Source organism: Rosa rugosa, chromosome 3 (assembly GCF_958449725.1).
Source record: "Rosa rugosa chromosome 3, drRosRugo1.1, whole genome shotgun sequence".
NCBI lineage: Eukaryota > Viridiplantae > Streptophyta > Magnoliopsida > Rosales > Rosaceae > Rosa > Rosa rugosa.
In genome coordinates, this window is record NC_084822.1 from 28,829,455 (window position 1) to 28,843,449 (window position 13,995).

General features: G+C 40.3%; 1 protein-coding gene across 1 annotated transcript; it reads right to left on the minus strand.

Moving 5' to 3' along the window:
* Positions 1–10,808: 10,808 nt before the first annotated feature.
* On the minus strand, positions 10,809–13,766 carry LOC133741543 (receptor-like protein kinase FERONIA). The gene has a single exon (XM_062169422.1). It carries the CDS (start codon positions 13,535–13,537, stop codon positions 10,946–10,948), a length of 2,592 nt encoding a protein of 863 aa, XP_062025406.1. The 5' UTR covers positions 13,538–13,766; the 3' UTR covers positions 10,809–10,945.
* Between the last annotated feature and the right edge of the window lie 229 nt (positions 13,767–13,995).

Here is a 13,995-nt window from a genome sequence, read left to right on the forward strand (position 1 = left end):
CAGATATTTCTATGTTCTACTTCAAAAGCTATATTTGCTAGTCTATGAGCAACAATATTACAAGTTCGTGCCTCATGCTGAAGCTTAACCCCTCTAACTCTTTGCATAGCCATCTTAATATCATCAATCAACCCAGCATGAATAGAAAACTCATAATTATCGCTCATTACCTCTTCTGTAGCTTCTAAGCAATCACTTTCAATTGTCACATTTTGGAGGCCCATGGAAGTAAGCAAATCCAAACCTTCCTTTAAAGCTTGTAATTCCACATGCTTGGAGGATGAAATTTGTTGTACAGGGTGTGCAAAGGCAGCAATGAACTGCCCATTTGCATCTCTAAGCACCCCACCAACTCCTCCCTTTGTCATCTGTGGTAAAAAAGCTCCATCCACATTTAATTTCCACCTCCCATTGCTTGCCGACTTCCATCTTTTTTGCCTCATCACCTTTGGTTGTCCAACTGATTTCCGGGCTGCATGAAACTCTTCTAGCCAAGCCAAAGAGCTTACCAAGATATCTTGAGCAGATTGAGAGGTTTGCTTCCACAACATGTTATTTCGATTTTTCCATAATGCCCAAATAATCATCAACAACTTCTCAAAAGTTTCAGGCTTAAGATGCAGTGCATGTTCTAACATCCATTCCTTAAAATTAATGGATGGTAACAGACTATCTTGAAGATTAAAAGGAGGTGCCGACAATATGTTTAAAGCTGTAGGGCACTTACAAAATATATGAGCAACATCCTCCATTCTGTTTGAGCACAAGAGACAGCTTGTATCACCATTGTACCCCTTAGTAAGCAGTCGTTCTCGTGAGGGCAAAAGATTATTGCATGCCCTCCATACACAAATCTGAACCCTACCTGGTACTTTACCTTTCCAAATCCTCTTCCAAAGTTCTCCAAAAGGATCCCCTCTGGAAGTAGAAGTAAGAACATTTTCAAGCACCTTCTCTCTAGCAATCCAATAGGCCGTTTTCACAGGAAACCCCTCTTCTCTGGACTCCATAACAATTTGTCAGGCATAGCTCTTTGACTCAAAGGAATGCATAAAATCTTTTCAGCAATTTCTGGTGAGAACAAAGTATGAATAGCAGCAGACATCCAAGTCCGATCTCTAGAATTAATGAGATCAGCCACAGTTTCAAAAATAGTCCCTTGCGGCCTTTGAATCAAGTATTGTGGACAATTTGGGATCCAATTGTCCTGCCAAATATTAACTTGTGTACCATCTCCAATTCTCCATCTCACACCTGCCCTCAAAACCGGCCTACCACTCAAAATACTTCTCCAAGAGAAAGATGGAGAATCCCCCAACTCTGCTTCCCAAAAGGAACAATGAGGAAAATACCTGGCTTTGTATAATTTAGCAACAAGAGAATTAGGGTTGGATACTATCCTCCACCCTTGCTTGGCAAGCATAGCAAGATTGTAAGCATAGATATTCTTGAACCTCATTCCCCCTTCCTTCTTGGTAAGACATAGACGTTCCCAACTTCTCCAATGGATTCTTTTTTTCGCATCCGTATCTCCCCAAAAGAAAGAGGCACATAATTGATGAATGTCATCACATAAACCCTTAGGTAATAAATAACAATTCATCGTATATAACGGAATAGTTTGAGCTACAGCTTTGATAAGTATTTCTTTACCTGCAGAACTCAGAATTTTTGATTTCCATCCCACCAACTTCTTGGTTAGCCTCTCTTTTATGTAATCAAAAATAGCAGTCTTTGACCTTCCAACCCGCAACGGCAAGCCAAGATACCGGTCATGCTCTGTAACACATTTCACTGCCAGAATAGAGGCCAATTTTACTTGCACATCTGGTTTGACATTTCTACTAAAAACTACACTGCTTTTCTGATAGTTAATATGTTGTCCAGAAGCCCTTTCATACAAGTTCAGAATTTCTCTAAATTTGGAGCACTGGAGCACTCCTCTTCAGTAGCAGTTCCAAACAAGAGACTGTCATCTGCAAAGAACAGATGATGCAGGGTAGGTGCTTGAGGGCACATCTTGAGGCCACCAATGACATTATTCTCAACAGCTCTCGAAATTAAAGCAGATAATCCCTCAGCACAAAGTATGAACAAATAAGGAGACAAAGGATCTCCTTGTCTAATGCCTCTAGAGGGAAAGATTTTAGCAGTTTGCTCCCCATTGACAAGTAATGCATATCTGACTGATGCCAAACAATTCATAACCATGGAAATCCATTGAGAACTAAAACCCAACTTTGTTAGCATCGCTTGTAAGAAACTCCATTCAAGCCTATCATAGGCTTTACTAATATCAAGTTTAAGAGAGAAAAAACCTGTTTCTTGATTTGTTAACTTATGCATGAAATGTGCTGCTTCAGTTGCAACCAAAGTATTGTCCGAAATGAGCCGGCCCGGAACATATGCACTCTGTAGTGGAGAAATGATTTCAGGCAACCACTTTTTCAATCTGTTGGCTACTACCTTGGAGCTGATTCTAAACATCACATTGCAGAGGGCTATAGGCCTAAAGTGAGTAGCATCTTTAGGATCCTTTAATTTGGGAATGAGGCATAGATGCGTAAAATTAGAATCTTCCCAAATTTCTCCACCATCTAGCACACTCCTGATAGCAGTACACACATCAAAACTTACCACATGCCAGTACTTCTGGAAAAAGAACGGCGACATCCCATCTGGCCCCGGGCTTTTTGAGGGATGCATTTGAAACAACGCCTCCTTTATTTCCTCATCAGTGTAAGGTTTGAGCAACTCAGCATTCATATTTGTTGTAACCCTAGTCGGAATTGCACTTAGGACCTCTAACATAGCCTCCGGGTCCGTCCCTTCTGTAGTAAAGATGGACGTAAAGTGCTGCATTAACAAATCTTTAACTTTAGCTGGTTCAACATGCCAAACTCTGGCCTCATCCTGTATCCCTTTGATCAACCAAAATAATTAATTTTGGTAATGAGTCTTGCTTACATAACAGACGAAACTCTGAGGGACAAATACATTTCAACCACATATATTAAATTTAGATCAAAATACTGTTTACTCCCTATATTTATAGGCAGTCGGCATTTCAGTCCCTGACATTTCAATTTCACCTAAAAACTCCCTAAACTCTCCAATTTCACCCAATTGGTCATTGTCGTTAATTTTCAGTCAAAAGCTCTGTTAAATTGCTGACGTGACATCTTTTTCACATTAAAATATCTATTATAACCTCATTTAACTGTTTGTATTTATTTATTTTTTCTCTCTCTTTTTTTATTTTGATTTTGATTTTTTTTTCTTCTTCTTTTTGCCCAATGACTAAAATATCTAATATCGAGGATATATCGATGGTCCGGAAAATGGAAATTTTGACGGAAATATCGAGGATATATCAATATCGGTAAATAATTGAGAAAAATGACGGAAATTTGAAGAAAAACATGGAAATTATAAATGAAATTTTTGGAGATGTTTTTTTTATCAATTATCTACTATATTTTACAAAGAAAATCTTAAATAAGCATTATTATATAGTGAGTTATAATAATTTAAAGTGAAATAGTAAATGCTATATTGTTGAAGTTTCTTTAAAATTTACTTTAAACATGTTAAATTTTTTTCCCCCTTTAAATGGAAGTTGTGAAACATGAAAGGTGGAACAAGCCAACAAATGAGTAAATGTGGCCCAATTTATAAGAGTAATTTTTGGAAAGTCGTTATAAAAATTTTGAATCGTTGGTAAATAAAAATATAGATAAAAAATAATAGTTGTTAGTTTGTTAGGTTTATATATATAGATATATATATATATCTATATATATATATATCTATATATCTATATATATATATATATATATATCTATATATATATATATATATATATATATTACAAAGTTGGCAAACTGTACCAGATGCAAGCAGTGCAGACTTGGTTGAGTCACTCTAGGTGTATCGAACCATTTAAGGTTCGAACTTTAATGACTACAATTTGGCAACCACTAAGGTTCGAACTCTAATATTTGGCAACCACTAAGGTTCGAACATTAATGACTACAATTTGGCAACCACTAAGGTTCGAACTCTAATATTTGGCAACCAATAAGGTTCGAACTCTAATGACTACAATTTGGCAATCACACATGGCAAATTATCGCGAGATTTTCCCAATTAGCGCGATATCACGTGAAGTTTCCGGTAGACTTGCCAAATTATTGCGATATTATCGGATATTTCTCGAAATTTCGGCGAAAATTTCGATTTTTCAGTCCCCGCTGCTCTCGTCTTCTCCTGTAACTCGAAGTAGAAACAGACTCAAGGTATTGTTGTAGACGACGAGAGCCAGAGCCCTGATCTGGTCCAACCAGTGAAACACGAAATCAACGAGGATGACGAGAGCAAAAGCCTTAATCGAGCCCAACAGGCGAAATGCCAAACAGAAGAAGAAGAAGTGGTGACAAGACTGCTCAACCGCGACAAGATCCGTAATTTCTTATTTTTCTCTTTCTTTTCGCTCTGGGATTCGATTCTCTTCTACGATTTGGGAAGAAGATGAAGAAGCCTAATTACGGAGAGGAAGAGAGAGGGATTGGTAGGACTACTGGAAGTAGTGGAAGGGTCATATGAGTGCTTACTTGGCTGGCTGATTAGATGTAAAGCCTTAGATTGTTCTCGATCGATTTGGTGAATTGACTGAGGTTAGTGTTGCGATTTTGGGTTTGCATTTTGAAATTCTTGAATTTTGAAAATTATGTGAAGATTGGGAATTTGCGGAATTTTGATTTTTTAGGGTTTGTTTTGGCAGGTGGGTTGGGGGAGATTGGATTTTTTGAGTGGAAATTGTGTGGTTAGGGTTTCAATTTGGCAGTGAAGCCTCGTGTTAGTGTACTAAATCATGTCTCAGAAAGAGTAGCACATTGAGCTTAAGTTCAGGATTTATGACCAAAAGTAGTAGCCGGTGGTGAGGTCCTCCAAAAGCAGGAGCAAAAGAAATAGACTTGTCAGCTTCTTCAAGTTCAGCTTCAGCAATGAGTAAAAGAGATCTTAGGGGGGTGTATTCATTTAAGAGTCTACAAAGTCTATAGGTATTCAATTGAGATTTTAAACAATCCTTTAAAATCTTTTTTTTTTGATCAAATAAGAACTTCATTAATAATGAACTGCTTACAACGAGTTTTAGGCGACATCTCTTATCAAGAAATGGCCTCTAGACTTCCCACTGGAACTCTATATACTGACTCTAAACTTGCACTACAACTGTATGACAAAGACAAAAGGCGCAGGAGCAGTGAATCCTTGACATCTCACCTCTCGTCCAGCCAGGAAGAACTCTAAAACTAGACAACTCATTTGTGTCGACACTAAACTCACCAACCAGAGTCCTCCTGACCAGCTTTTGATCGACCAAGCCAACACTCATTGTGACCTAAACTCAACCAAAAGGATTGCCGGACTTCCAGACCTAGGACTAAAGAAAACCCAACACCATCACCACCCTATTGTCGACACCATCCATCCACCACTGCTCCAAAACGCCATCGCCTCCGACCCGATCCCATATAAGAAGGACCCACTAGAAGGCCAAGGATGATTGTCTAGCCAGACTGTTTCGCCACCGCTGCTGACCCAACTCCAGAACAGGAACGATCCCTGAGACCGCGACAAAGAAGATCGTCTCTGCCACACCTTTAGTAGTGTCTTATTACCAACAATAAAATAAAACCAGACCCTAAAACACTAGTGACAGCCAAGCCCGCCACCATGGCAAACCTTCGCCTACCATACTTGGATGGGGACTTATTGGAAACACTAACAAAGCAAAAACATAAGCAAAAACCTAACACACGCCCACCAGTACAGGCCAAACACTCTAAGCCCGACCCATCCTCCAATCATTCCAGCAAAGGACGCCAGAGCTGCAGACCACCCATTCCACCGCCATCGAACCTGTAACACCACGCCGCCAACAATCAGAGATCACCGCTGAAATCGACGGCCGGACCCCAAAGTACAGCCAATCCTTGTCTGAATCGCCACTGCCAGGAGAAAGAACCCCCAATCCCAATCCCAACCCAAACCCAGATCGTCAAGGCGTCGGTGACCCCCCATCCCATCACCGGTTGGCCACACCCCCACACTGCTCTGCACTTGCGATTTCCCACGACCAGAGAAGATCGGATCGGAATCGATCCACCCACCCCAACATCCTCCTTCCTGCCATCTTTCCCAGACCACGCTTGAGCCAGAAACCTGCTAGTGCGCACGACAACCTCACAAGCTCCATGAGGACAGTGCCCGTCCGGCTGCACGCGCCACACGCCGACGCGGCCAGAGGCCCACACCGATGTAGGTGCGCCGCCGGACGAGAAGAGTATTTGACTCGGGAAACCCTAGCTATAGCACAACATGAGAAAACTTTTCAATATTTTTAATCCTTTAAAATCTTGATGTATTCAATTAAGATTTAAAATTATCCATTCAAATCTGCAGATATTCAAAAGTATACGGATTTTTAAGGATTTCATTAAATGCTGAATTTTGGAGGATTTTATAGTGCTTTTTATACATATCAAAACTCAAAATCAATCCAACCACTTTCCAAGAGATTTTGATGGATTCTTTCTCACTCAAAAAATGAAGAAGCTCTTCACCCAAAAAAAACAGCAGAATCGTTTTACTTCCAATTTATGTACTATGTTGTCATTTTAGATGTGACTCTGTCTTCTTCTGCGATCATGTATTGTGAAGGACAAGGGAATGATGTCTCCAACAAAAACTAATACACGTGTGGCGAATTTTCATGCCAAACATGTGGACAACTTGGGTGACGTGGAGCCCGTGTAACTGTTAGGCATGCACACGTGGGTAACCCGCTCTAATATCATGAAAGCTCTGTATATTATTTTGAAGAGAAGGAAAGAAAATGAAGAAGAAGAGGTTTGTATTCGATCAAGAATGAGAGCGTATTACAGAATGAGAGTACTAACTGCTATTTATACAAATATATCTAACTTGAGTTGACAAAATACACTTTTACCCTTAACAAAATTAACAAGGAAGTTAATCGATAGATATATGCATGGTTGTGTTTCTCTTGAATCTTGATCAGTAGAAGCTGAGTTTTGGCTCTGCACGTCAATTAACATCAATCAACCATACTCTCTGGCACTTTTTTCTTTTCGCTTTTGTTTACGCAGTGGACTTGTCTAGTTGACTAGTTTATCAGTCTTGGCATTCAGCAGAAGTCTTTATATACCATACTTTCGAATTCAATAAAACAAATTAAGTAATAGGGGGTGATTAAATGTTGTTATCTCATTTTGTAGAAAATCAAGTCTCTATTAGCTTGTAGAGCTTTTTAAGTCTTCTCTTCTCTTGTATTGTTTCAAGCTACTAGCTAGTAAGTAGATTTTTGCGTTTTTCCTGACTTCCACCTTAAGTGGAGGACGAGATTTACCTTTTGTTGCCTTTTAGTACTCTTGATCTAATCATTTGTACTCTGAGTTATCTCTTAATAAAACTTCTCTCATCTTGAGGTTTCATGAAGAAAAGAAAAGAAAAGAAAAGAAAAAAAGGTCTGTCTAGCTTGTTCTTTAAAAGCTCATAATTTTAGTTTATAAAATTCGAGATATTGTTTATACTGGAAGAGTTTGGTATATATGTGAGCGTTTAGTCGTCACATTTCCTTGACAAAAGTCTTGAACTTCTCTTAAGCAAAAGTGAGACATGATCCAAGACTCATGCATAAATGTTTTGGCTCTGCTCTTGAAGTAAAGAATCTCGACGAACCAACCAGTTAAAGAGAATAGACGTCCTTGCAGTTATATAAGACTTGGAGATTATTCTTGGGAAGTCTTTACCATTTTGTTGTTCAATGTTCAAACAGAATCCGTTGTTATCTCCACACCTTCAGCATCTGCAATAAGAGAAGCATTGAAGTTGTTGAGAAGGGTAAAGGCACCGACTGTGACAAAGAAAAGAGCATATGAGCGGGTGAAGTTGGGATAAGAAACACGATAGAAATATAAGCGAGTGAAATTTTGGCGCGTAGTTAGGGGAATGCTATAAGTTGTCACAGTAGGAAAGTAACCCTACGTTTACAAGCAATAAACCTAAAACAAGAATTCTGGAGTCCACTAGAGATAGATGAGAAAACTCTCAATTTGATTGATAATATGATATTGCAGCAGTTTAAGGTTGCTTATATATGAGAAAAGAAACCCTAGGGCGACTAACAATGAAACCCTAAGGGCATCTCCAACAGAGTAGCTAAACTCAATTTTTAGCTATATATAACTATTTCTAATGCAAAATTCAGCTCCAACAGACTAGCTATAGGTAAGTTAAATTTAACTATAGCTAAAATAGTTAGCTATATTTAGCTAGAGTATCCTACATAGCTAAAGCAAAAACTATATTTCTCTCTCTTCTGTTATCCACATGTCAGTTTATGATTTGGTAAAATATAGTTATTATTTACAAAATAGCTACTATTGCTGGAGCAACATTGCTAAATCAATAGCTATATTTCACAACTTTAGCTAAATTTAACTAAAGAACAATTTATACTGTTGGAGATGCTCTAAAGCCCACAGGTTAAAACAAAACAAATCCAAAGCGAACTAGAAAACCAAAAATTCTGAAAAATAGTAAATTATAGTTTTGAGGTCCGAAACGATCCCGAAAAAGCCCACACATCGTAACAAAGCGACAAGTTTTGTTCCTGGCATCGTTCCCTTTCGAAAAAAGTATAGCAATCACAGTTCTGACTCTGAACGCCAGATTTGCCCAAATCGGGTTTTCCCTTTTCACGATCAAGCTGCTCTTCGATCCTTATTGTCATCCGTTCTACATCATAAGTAAATTCAGAGCGTGAAATAGGGGGCAATTCTCTGGCCACGATCAGCGTGACCATGTGTTGAAACAAGAAAAGGTAGAGATTACACTTTGTAGCTAGGGATAATCTTTGTATGATGATGGATAGGGAAAGAGAACGAAGCTGCTCATGGATATGTGTGGTTGTGTTTCTTTGTAATCCACTTATCAGAATTTCTTGAGCAGTAGGAATGATCATCAGTCAATGGGTGGATAGACTTTGACAAGTAGTACTGCTTTCTTTTCAATTGCGTTATTTAGTCCTTGCAATTGGGAAATGTCTTTATGCATAAATTATTAGTTCAATTAGGATAGATACTAAATTAGTAGAAAAGTCTAGTGGAAGACAGGAGAGAGAGAAAACCCTAAAATCCCTAAAAGTCGGGTTTTTTCCACACCAATATTCTATCTCGTCCGGCGGCTCCCCGACCGGTGTTGGCCTCCGGGCCTTGCCATCGTCTTGGGGTTGCTGCTGGACGGGCGTTCGATCCGATTTAGCCGAATCATTCATGGGTGGTGCGCTTCGGGGTTTCCAGACTGCTCGGGGTTGGGGTTCTGGCCGCATCTCAATCGGCGACGGGGTGTGCTGATCAAGACCAACGGGTTTTCGAACGGCGTACGGTGCGGCATGAGCTGTGGCGGCGTGTCTCAGGCATGAGATGTGGCGGCGTGAGGCGCGGGGGTTTGGGCCGAAGCGGTGAGTAGTCGCGGCGGCGTAGATCGGCGTGGCACGGGTCGTAGCAGAGCGGGTCGGGCAGTGCTGCTGGGTTTGTGATGTGCGGCATGGCGTCAGGCACGCTGGGATTGTGGCAAACGACATGTCGTTGAGGATATGGGCTGGGGCCGGACCAGCTTGATGGGCTCTGGAGTTGGACTTTTCTTTTGGATGCTGTTGGGCTGCTATTTTGGGCTAGGGTTATTGCCCTAGGCCTTTACTATGTTTTAGTTTTGTCTAAATTAAAATAATTCCTTGTATTAGGAACCTATGCTTGTTAGTTTTCTTTCGAGCACTAATGAGTATAGTTTTACTTGGTCTATTACTACGTCCTAGGTTATCGCAGTAATAGGCTTGCTTTCATAAGTGAGCACTGGTTGTCTAATGAGTGGTCTAATACTATGTACCGTGTGTTACCTCCACAACCTCTTGTCTATCTTTGAATGGTAGCGGAGGGGTATGTAATGGTCATTCTGGCTTGAGTAATGCAATCATTGATGGATTGATTCAAAAAAAAAAAAAAAAAAATTAGTAGAAAAGTCTTCATTATTAATGTTGATCGATCTTGGTATTATTAGTCACCGAGTCACTGCAAATTTTTTATCACAGTTTCCATTCATTAGTTTCACTGCAAATTTGGAAGTTTCAGTGTTAAAGCTAAATACTAAAAATATCATTAGTCGTTGAAAAAATAAACAAATAAATCATTAAGATCCCATTGAAATAGCAAAAAAGTGAAAAAAATGAATATTGTCTACATTATAATTTTTCACATTAATCTTTATAGACTTAATCACGAGATTCACGAGTAACTGGCCGGAATGCACAATTATTTAAAATGTAACGAGGAACTTAGGATTTGGACAGTTACATAAATTACATTGCCACATTGCTTTTTTTTGTTTTTTTTTGTTTTGTTATCCAATAATGAAAAGTAATGACATGAGTGGACGGCAGAGACTTGGTGGACTTAGGGGCTGAAAACGAAAGCAGACTCCATTTTGCTCTGAGGTGCAGAGTAGTAAAGGTTCGTTGGGCTAGAGACAATTTCAATTTCGTTGACGATGTGCAATAACACCTACTGGTGAGGAATGACTTGAAATATCTTTCATTATCGAGTGTAAAGGACGAGAAAGACTAGAATGCTGATTGAAAATTGGAATTTACACAGCTCGGAATATTCAACAAAATGTACATTGCTTCTACATTTCTTTTGAGTTCAAACTTACTAACATAACAGTTGTTCGTAAAAAACTGAGATTGAGTTGAAATGTTATGACTGATTGTATTACTAGTTTTTACTACATATATTATCCATGTACCCACCTATGATTCTACAATGATCTCTCTCATCTTGTTAACAATGTTGCTCGTCGATCATCTCCCAACTGGATCGATGATCTCGGAGAAGATTGTCCCGGTCAACCTTTGGATGGATTCTTTCGCCCCACTGCTTCGCTCACTAGAACTAGACCCTTCATTGTCCTTGATCAATCCAATCTCATCTTGCACCGTCCTTTCAATGTGATCAATATAATTCTCGTTGTTCTGTTGCATTTCAAATGCGAATTGAAGCCCTTTCACAACATTCTCCATTGACGGCCGATTGATCCCATTATCATCCATGCAATTGATTGCGATGGAAACAAATTTATGCAAGCATCGCAATGCAATTTCACCCTTCAAATTTGGGTCAACAACTTGATCAAGTTTCCCTTCATGATGACACTTCTTGACCCATCCAGCTAGCCCAACTCTATTATTATCTACAATGGTCACAGCTGGCCTCCCACACAATACCTCACATAACACTACTCCGAATGAATACACGTCAGACTTCTCAGTCAGTTGTTGACGTCGATGGTAATCAGGGTCAAGATATCCAAAACTACCCTTCACTTTCGTGCTAATGTGGGTCTTGGATATTGTGATAATTCCCTTTTTTGACAACCCAAAATCTGAAACCTTCGCTACCCATTTCTCGTCTAATAATATGTTTGCGCTCTTTACGTCACGGTGAATGATGGTGCCTTCGGTACTTGTGTGAAGGTAGTGCAAACCTTGTGCTGCACCAATACAAATGTGAAGCCGTAGTTTCCAAGGAAGGTGTGGTTCCTTGGTCCGGTGCAAATGATCACTGAGGGTCCCATGTGCCATGTAATCGTAGACTAAGATCATCTCACCTGGATCGGCACAAAATCCTATAAGAGAAACCAAATTACGGTGGCGCAATCGGGAGAGCATTTTGATTTCCGTCATGAACTCGTGGGCGCCCTGCGATGAAGTGGCTTTCAGCCGTTTGATTGCCACAAGGGTGGCCCCATTGTCGAAGTATCCTTTGTAGACATGCCCAAACCCACCAACTCCAATGATTAAAGTGTCATCGAAGTTTTTGGTGGCGCCTTTGATCTCTGCTAGTGAAAAGTCACGGCACAAATAAGATGGATAAGGTGACCTAAGGGTCATGGTTGACGTCGTCATCCTGTGGCTGGAGTTGGAATCCTTGACTTTTCCTCCACGCCTGAAAACTAAAAACCCGAGGAAGGAAAGAACAAGTAAGGCCGAAACTACACCGGCGAGGATAGCAAGCATAGGAGTCGACTTCTTCTTCGAGTTTCTAGAGCTTTCCGACGTCACCTTTGGCGGGATATTCGGTAGCTCGGGGATGGGTCCGCCGAGATTGCCGTCTGTATCATTGAGTTTGAAGATTTCCAGCCCATTCAAGATCGCATCGAAATAGTGAGTATCGTAATCGTCTTGATTTGCTTGTAGTGCAACAGAGAGATTAACGAAACCTTTCTTTTGGGTTCTAAGATTCAGCATCGACACAAAGTAGTCCCTATATATGGGAATCCCATTTCCTTTTCCATTTTCCGTAGTCCAGGTGATTATGTCCGCATACAGTTCAGCTATTAAATTGGCTATGAAAATCTGAAACATTCTATCTCTAGACGCGGTACAATTCGGATCAATCTCACAGAAATGGAGCCTCACCAGGTAAGAAAAATCAGGATCTACAGGGAATCCCCAGGTGAGATTGTAGCTCTTGTTGATGGTGATGTTCCCTCCCATTGTCTGGGCCGTTCGGTACACGTCTTCGGGCGCCGTGTAGTTGGGGATTCTTGCAAAATTGAGAGGAGTATTATATCTTGGTCGTACAGTGCTCAATTTTCCACTTAGATCATCTAAGTAGAACTCGTCGGTTGGATTCCAGGTGCGGTACATGCCGGTGTCTTCATTCGGAGATACTGGGCTGCCACCAACGTTGATTCGGAAGATCATCTCCAGAGCGGTGTTGTTTTCAACGTAATATCTGCTACCTCTGTTGCCGAGATAACTAGCCCCATCGCCTTGGGCTGCCGAGTGGTAAAGATTGGTTGGCATGGACATGATTTCGATCCCGTTAATAAAAGCGTATCCACCCTGGCTGGGAGTGAATGTGATGTTCAGACTCCGCTGATCTGGCTCAAAGTTGACGCAGAATTCCCTAAGTATCGTCTCATAGCCATAGTAAATACTACTGAGAGAAGCGTTGAAGTCCTTGAGAAGTCTGTAGCCACCGGCTTTGACAGAGAAAAGTGATTTCGAGCGGTCGAAGTCCACGTTGTACGTAGCTGGGAAGAAATACAAGCGGATGAACTTTTGGCCTGGACTTACGGGAAATCTGTAAGTGAATTCTGAATACGAAAGCCGAGCTGTGGTGTACGGTACTTGGCTGCCGGTGGAGGACGACGGTGGTGCTTTTGCGACTTGGGATGTGCTACCAGCTTCTTCGGGGAAAAACTTTGAGTTGATGTCTCCCGTCCAAGTTTGAAAATCATAATTACTGACAGTGTCGCCGGAAAAGCCGCAGTTAAGGCTGATATCATCTGATGGAGAGTAGATAGGTGCAGACTTTCCGGCCACCAGCAGGGTGACGATGAGTAAAAACAAGCTGGAAAGGTTAAGAGGAATGAAAATAGGTTTCATATTGGGTAATGATCAGTACTGTAAAAAGGTGTGTATAGACGTAATTGTTGATTGGGTTCTTTAAGCTATATAGGCAGCAGAATTATAGAGAGGGATATTAATCATATTATCATATTAACAAGAAATTTAATCGATAGATATATGTATGGTTGTGTTTCTCTTGATCAGTAGAAGCTACAGATATTATCGTCAAGTTGCATGGCTGAACTATACTCTCTGGCACTTCTTTCTTCTTGTTTTTGTTTGGGCAGTGGACTTGACTAAGTTTATCAGTCTTTGGCATTTCGTGAAAGTCTTTATATACTATACTCTTTTTTTTTTTTCATTAAATAAACAACTCATATACAACAATTAGTCCATTGTGAGTCGAACTCACAACCTCCCACTTATAAAGGGGAGTCTTATGTCATTAGACCAAATAGTACTGGGCTATATATATACTATACTTTATGTTGTAA

What these genes read in the sequence shown, in the direction of transcription:
- LOC133741543 (XM_062169422.1), bottom strand. Translation starts at nt 13,537, where the DNA reads ATGAAACCTATTTTCATTCCTCTTAACCTTTCCAGCTTGTTTTTACTC.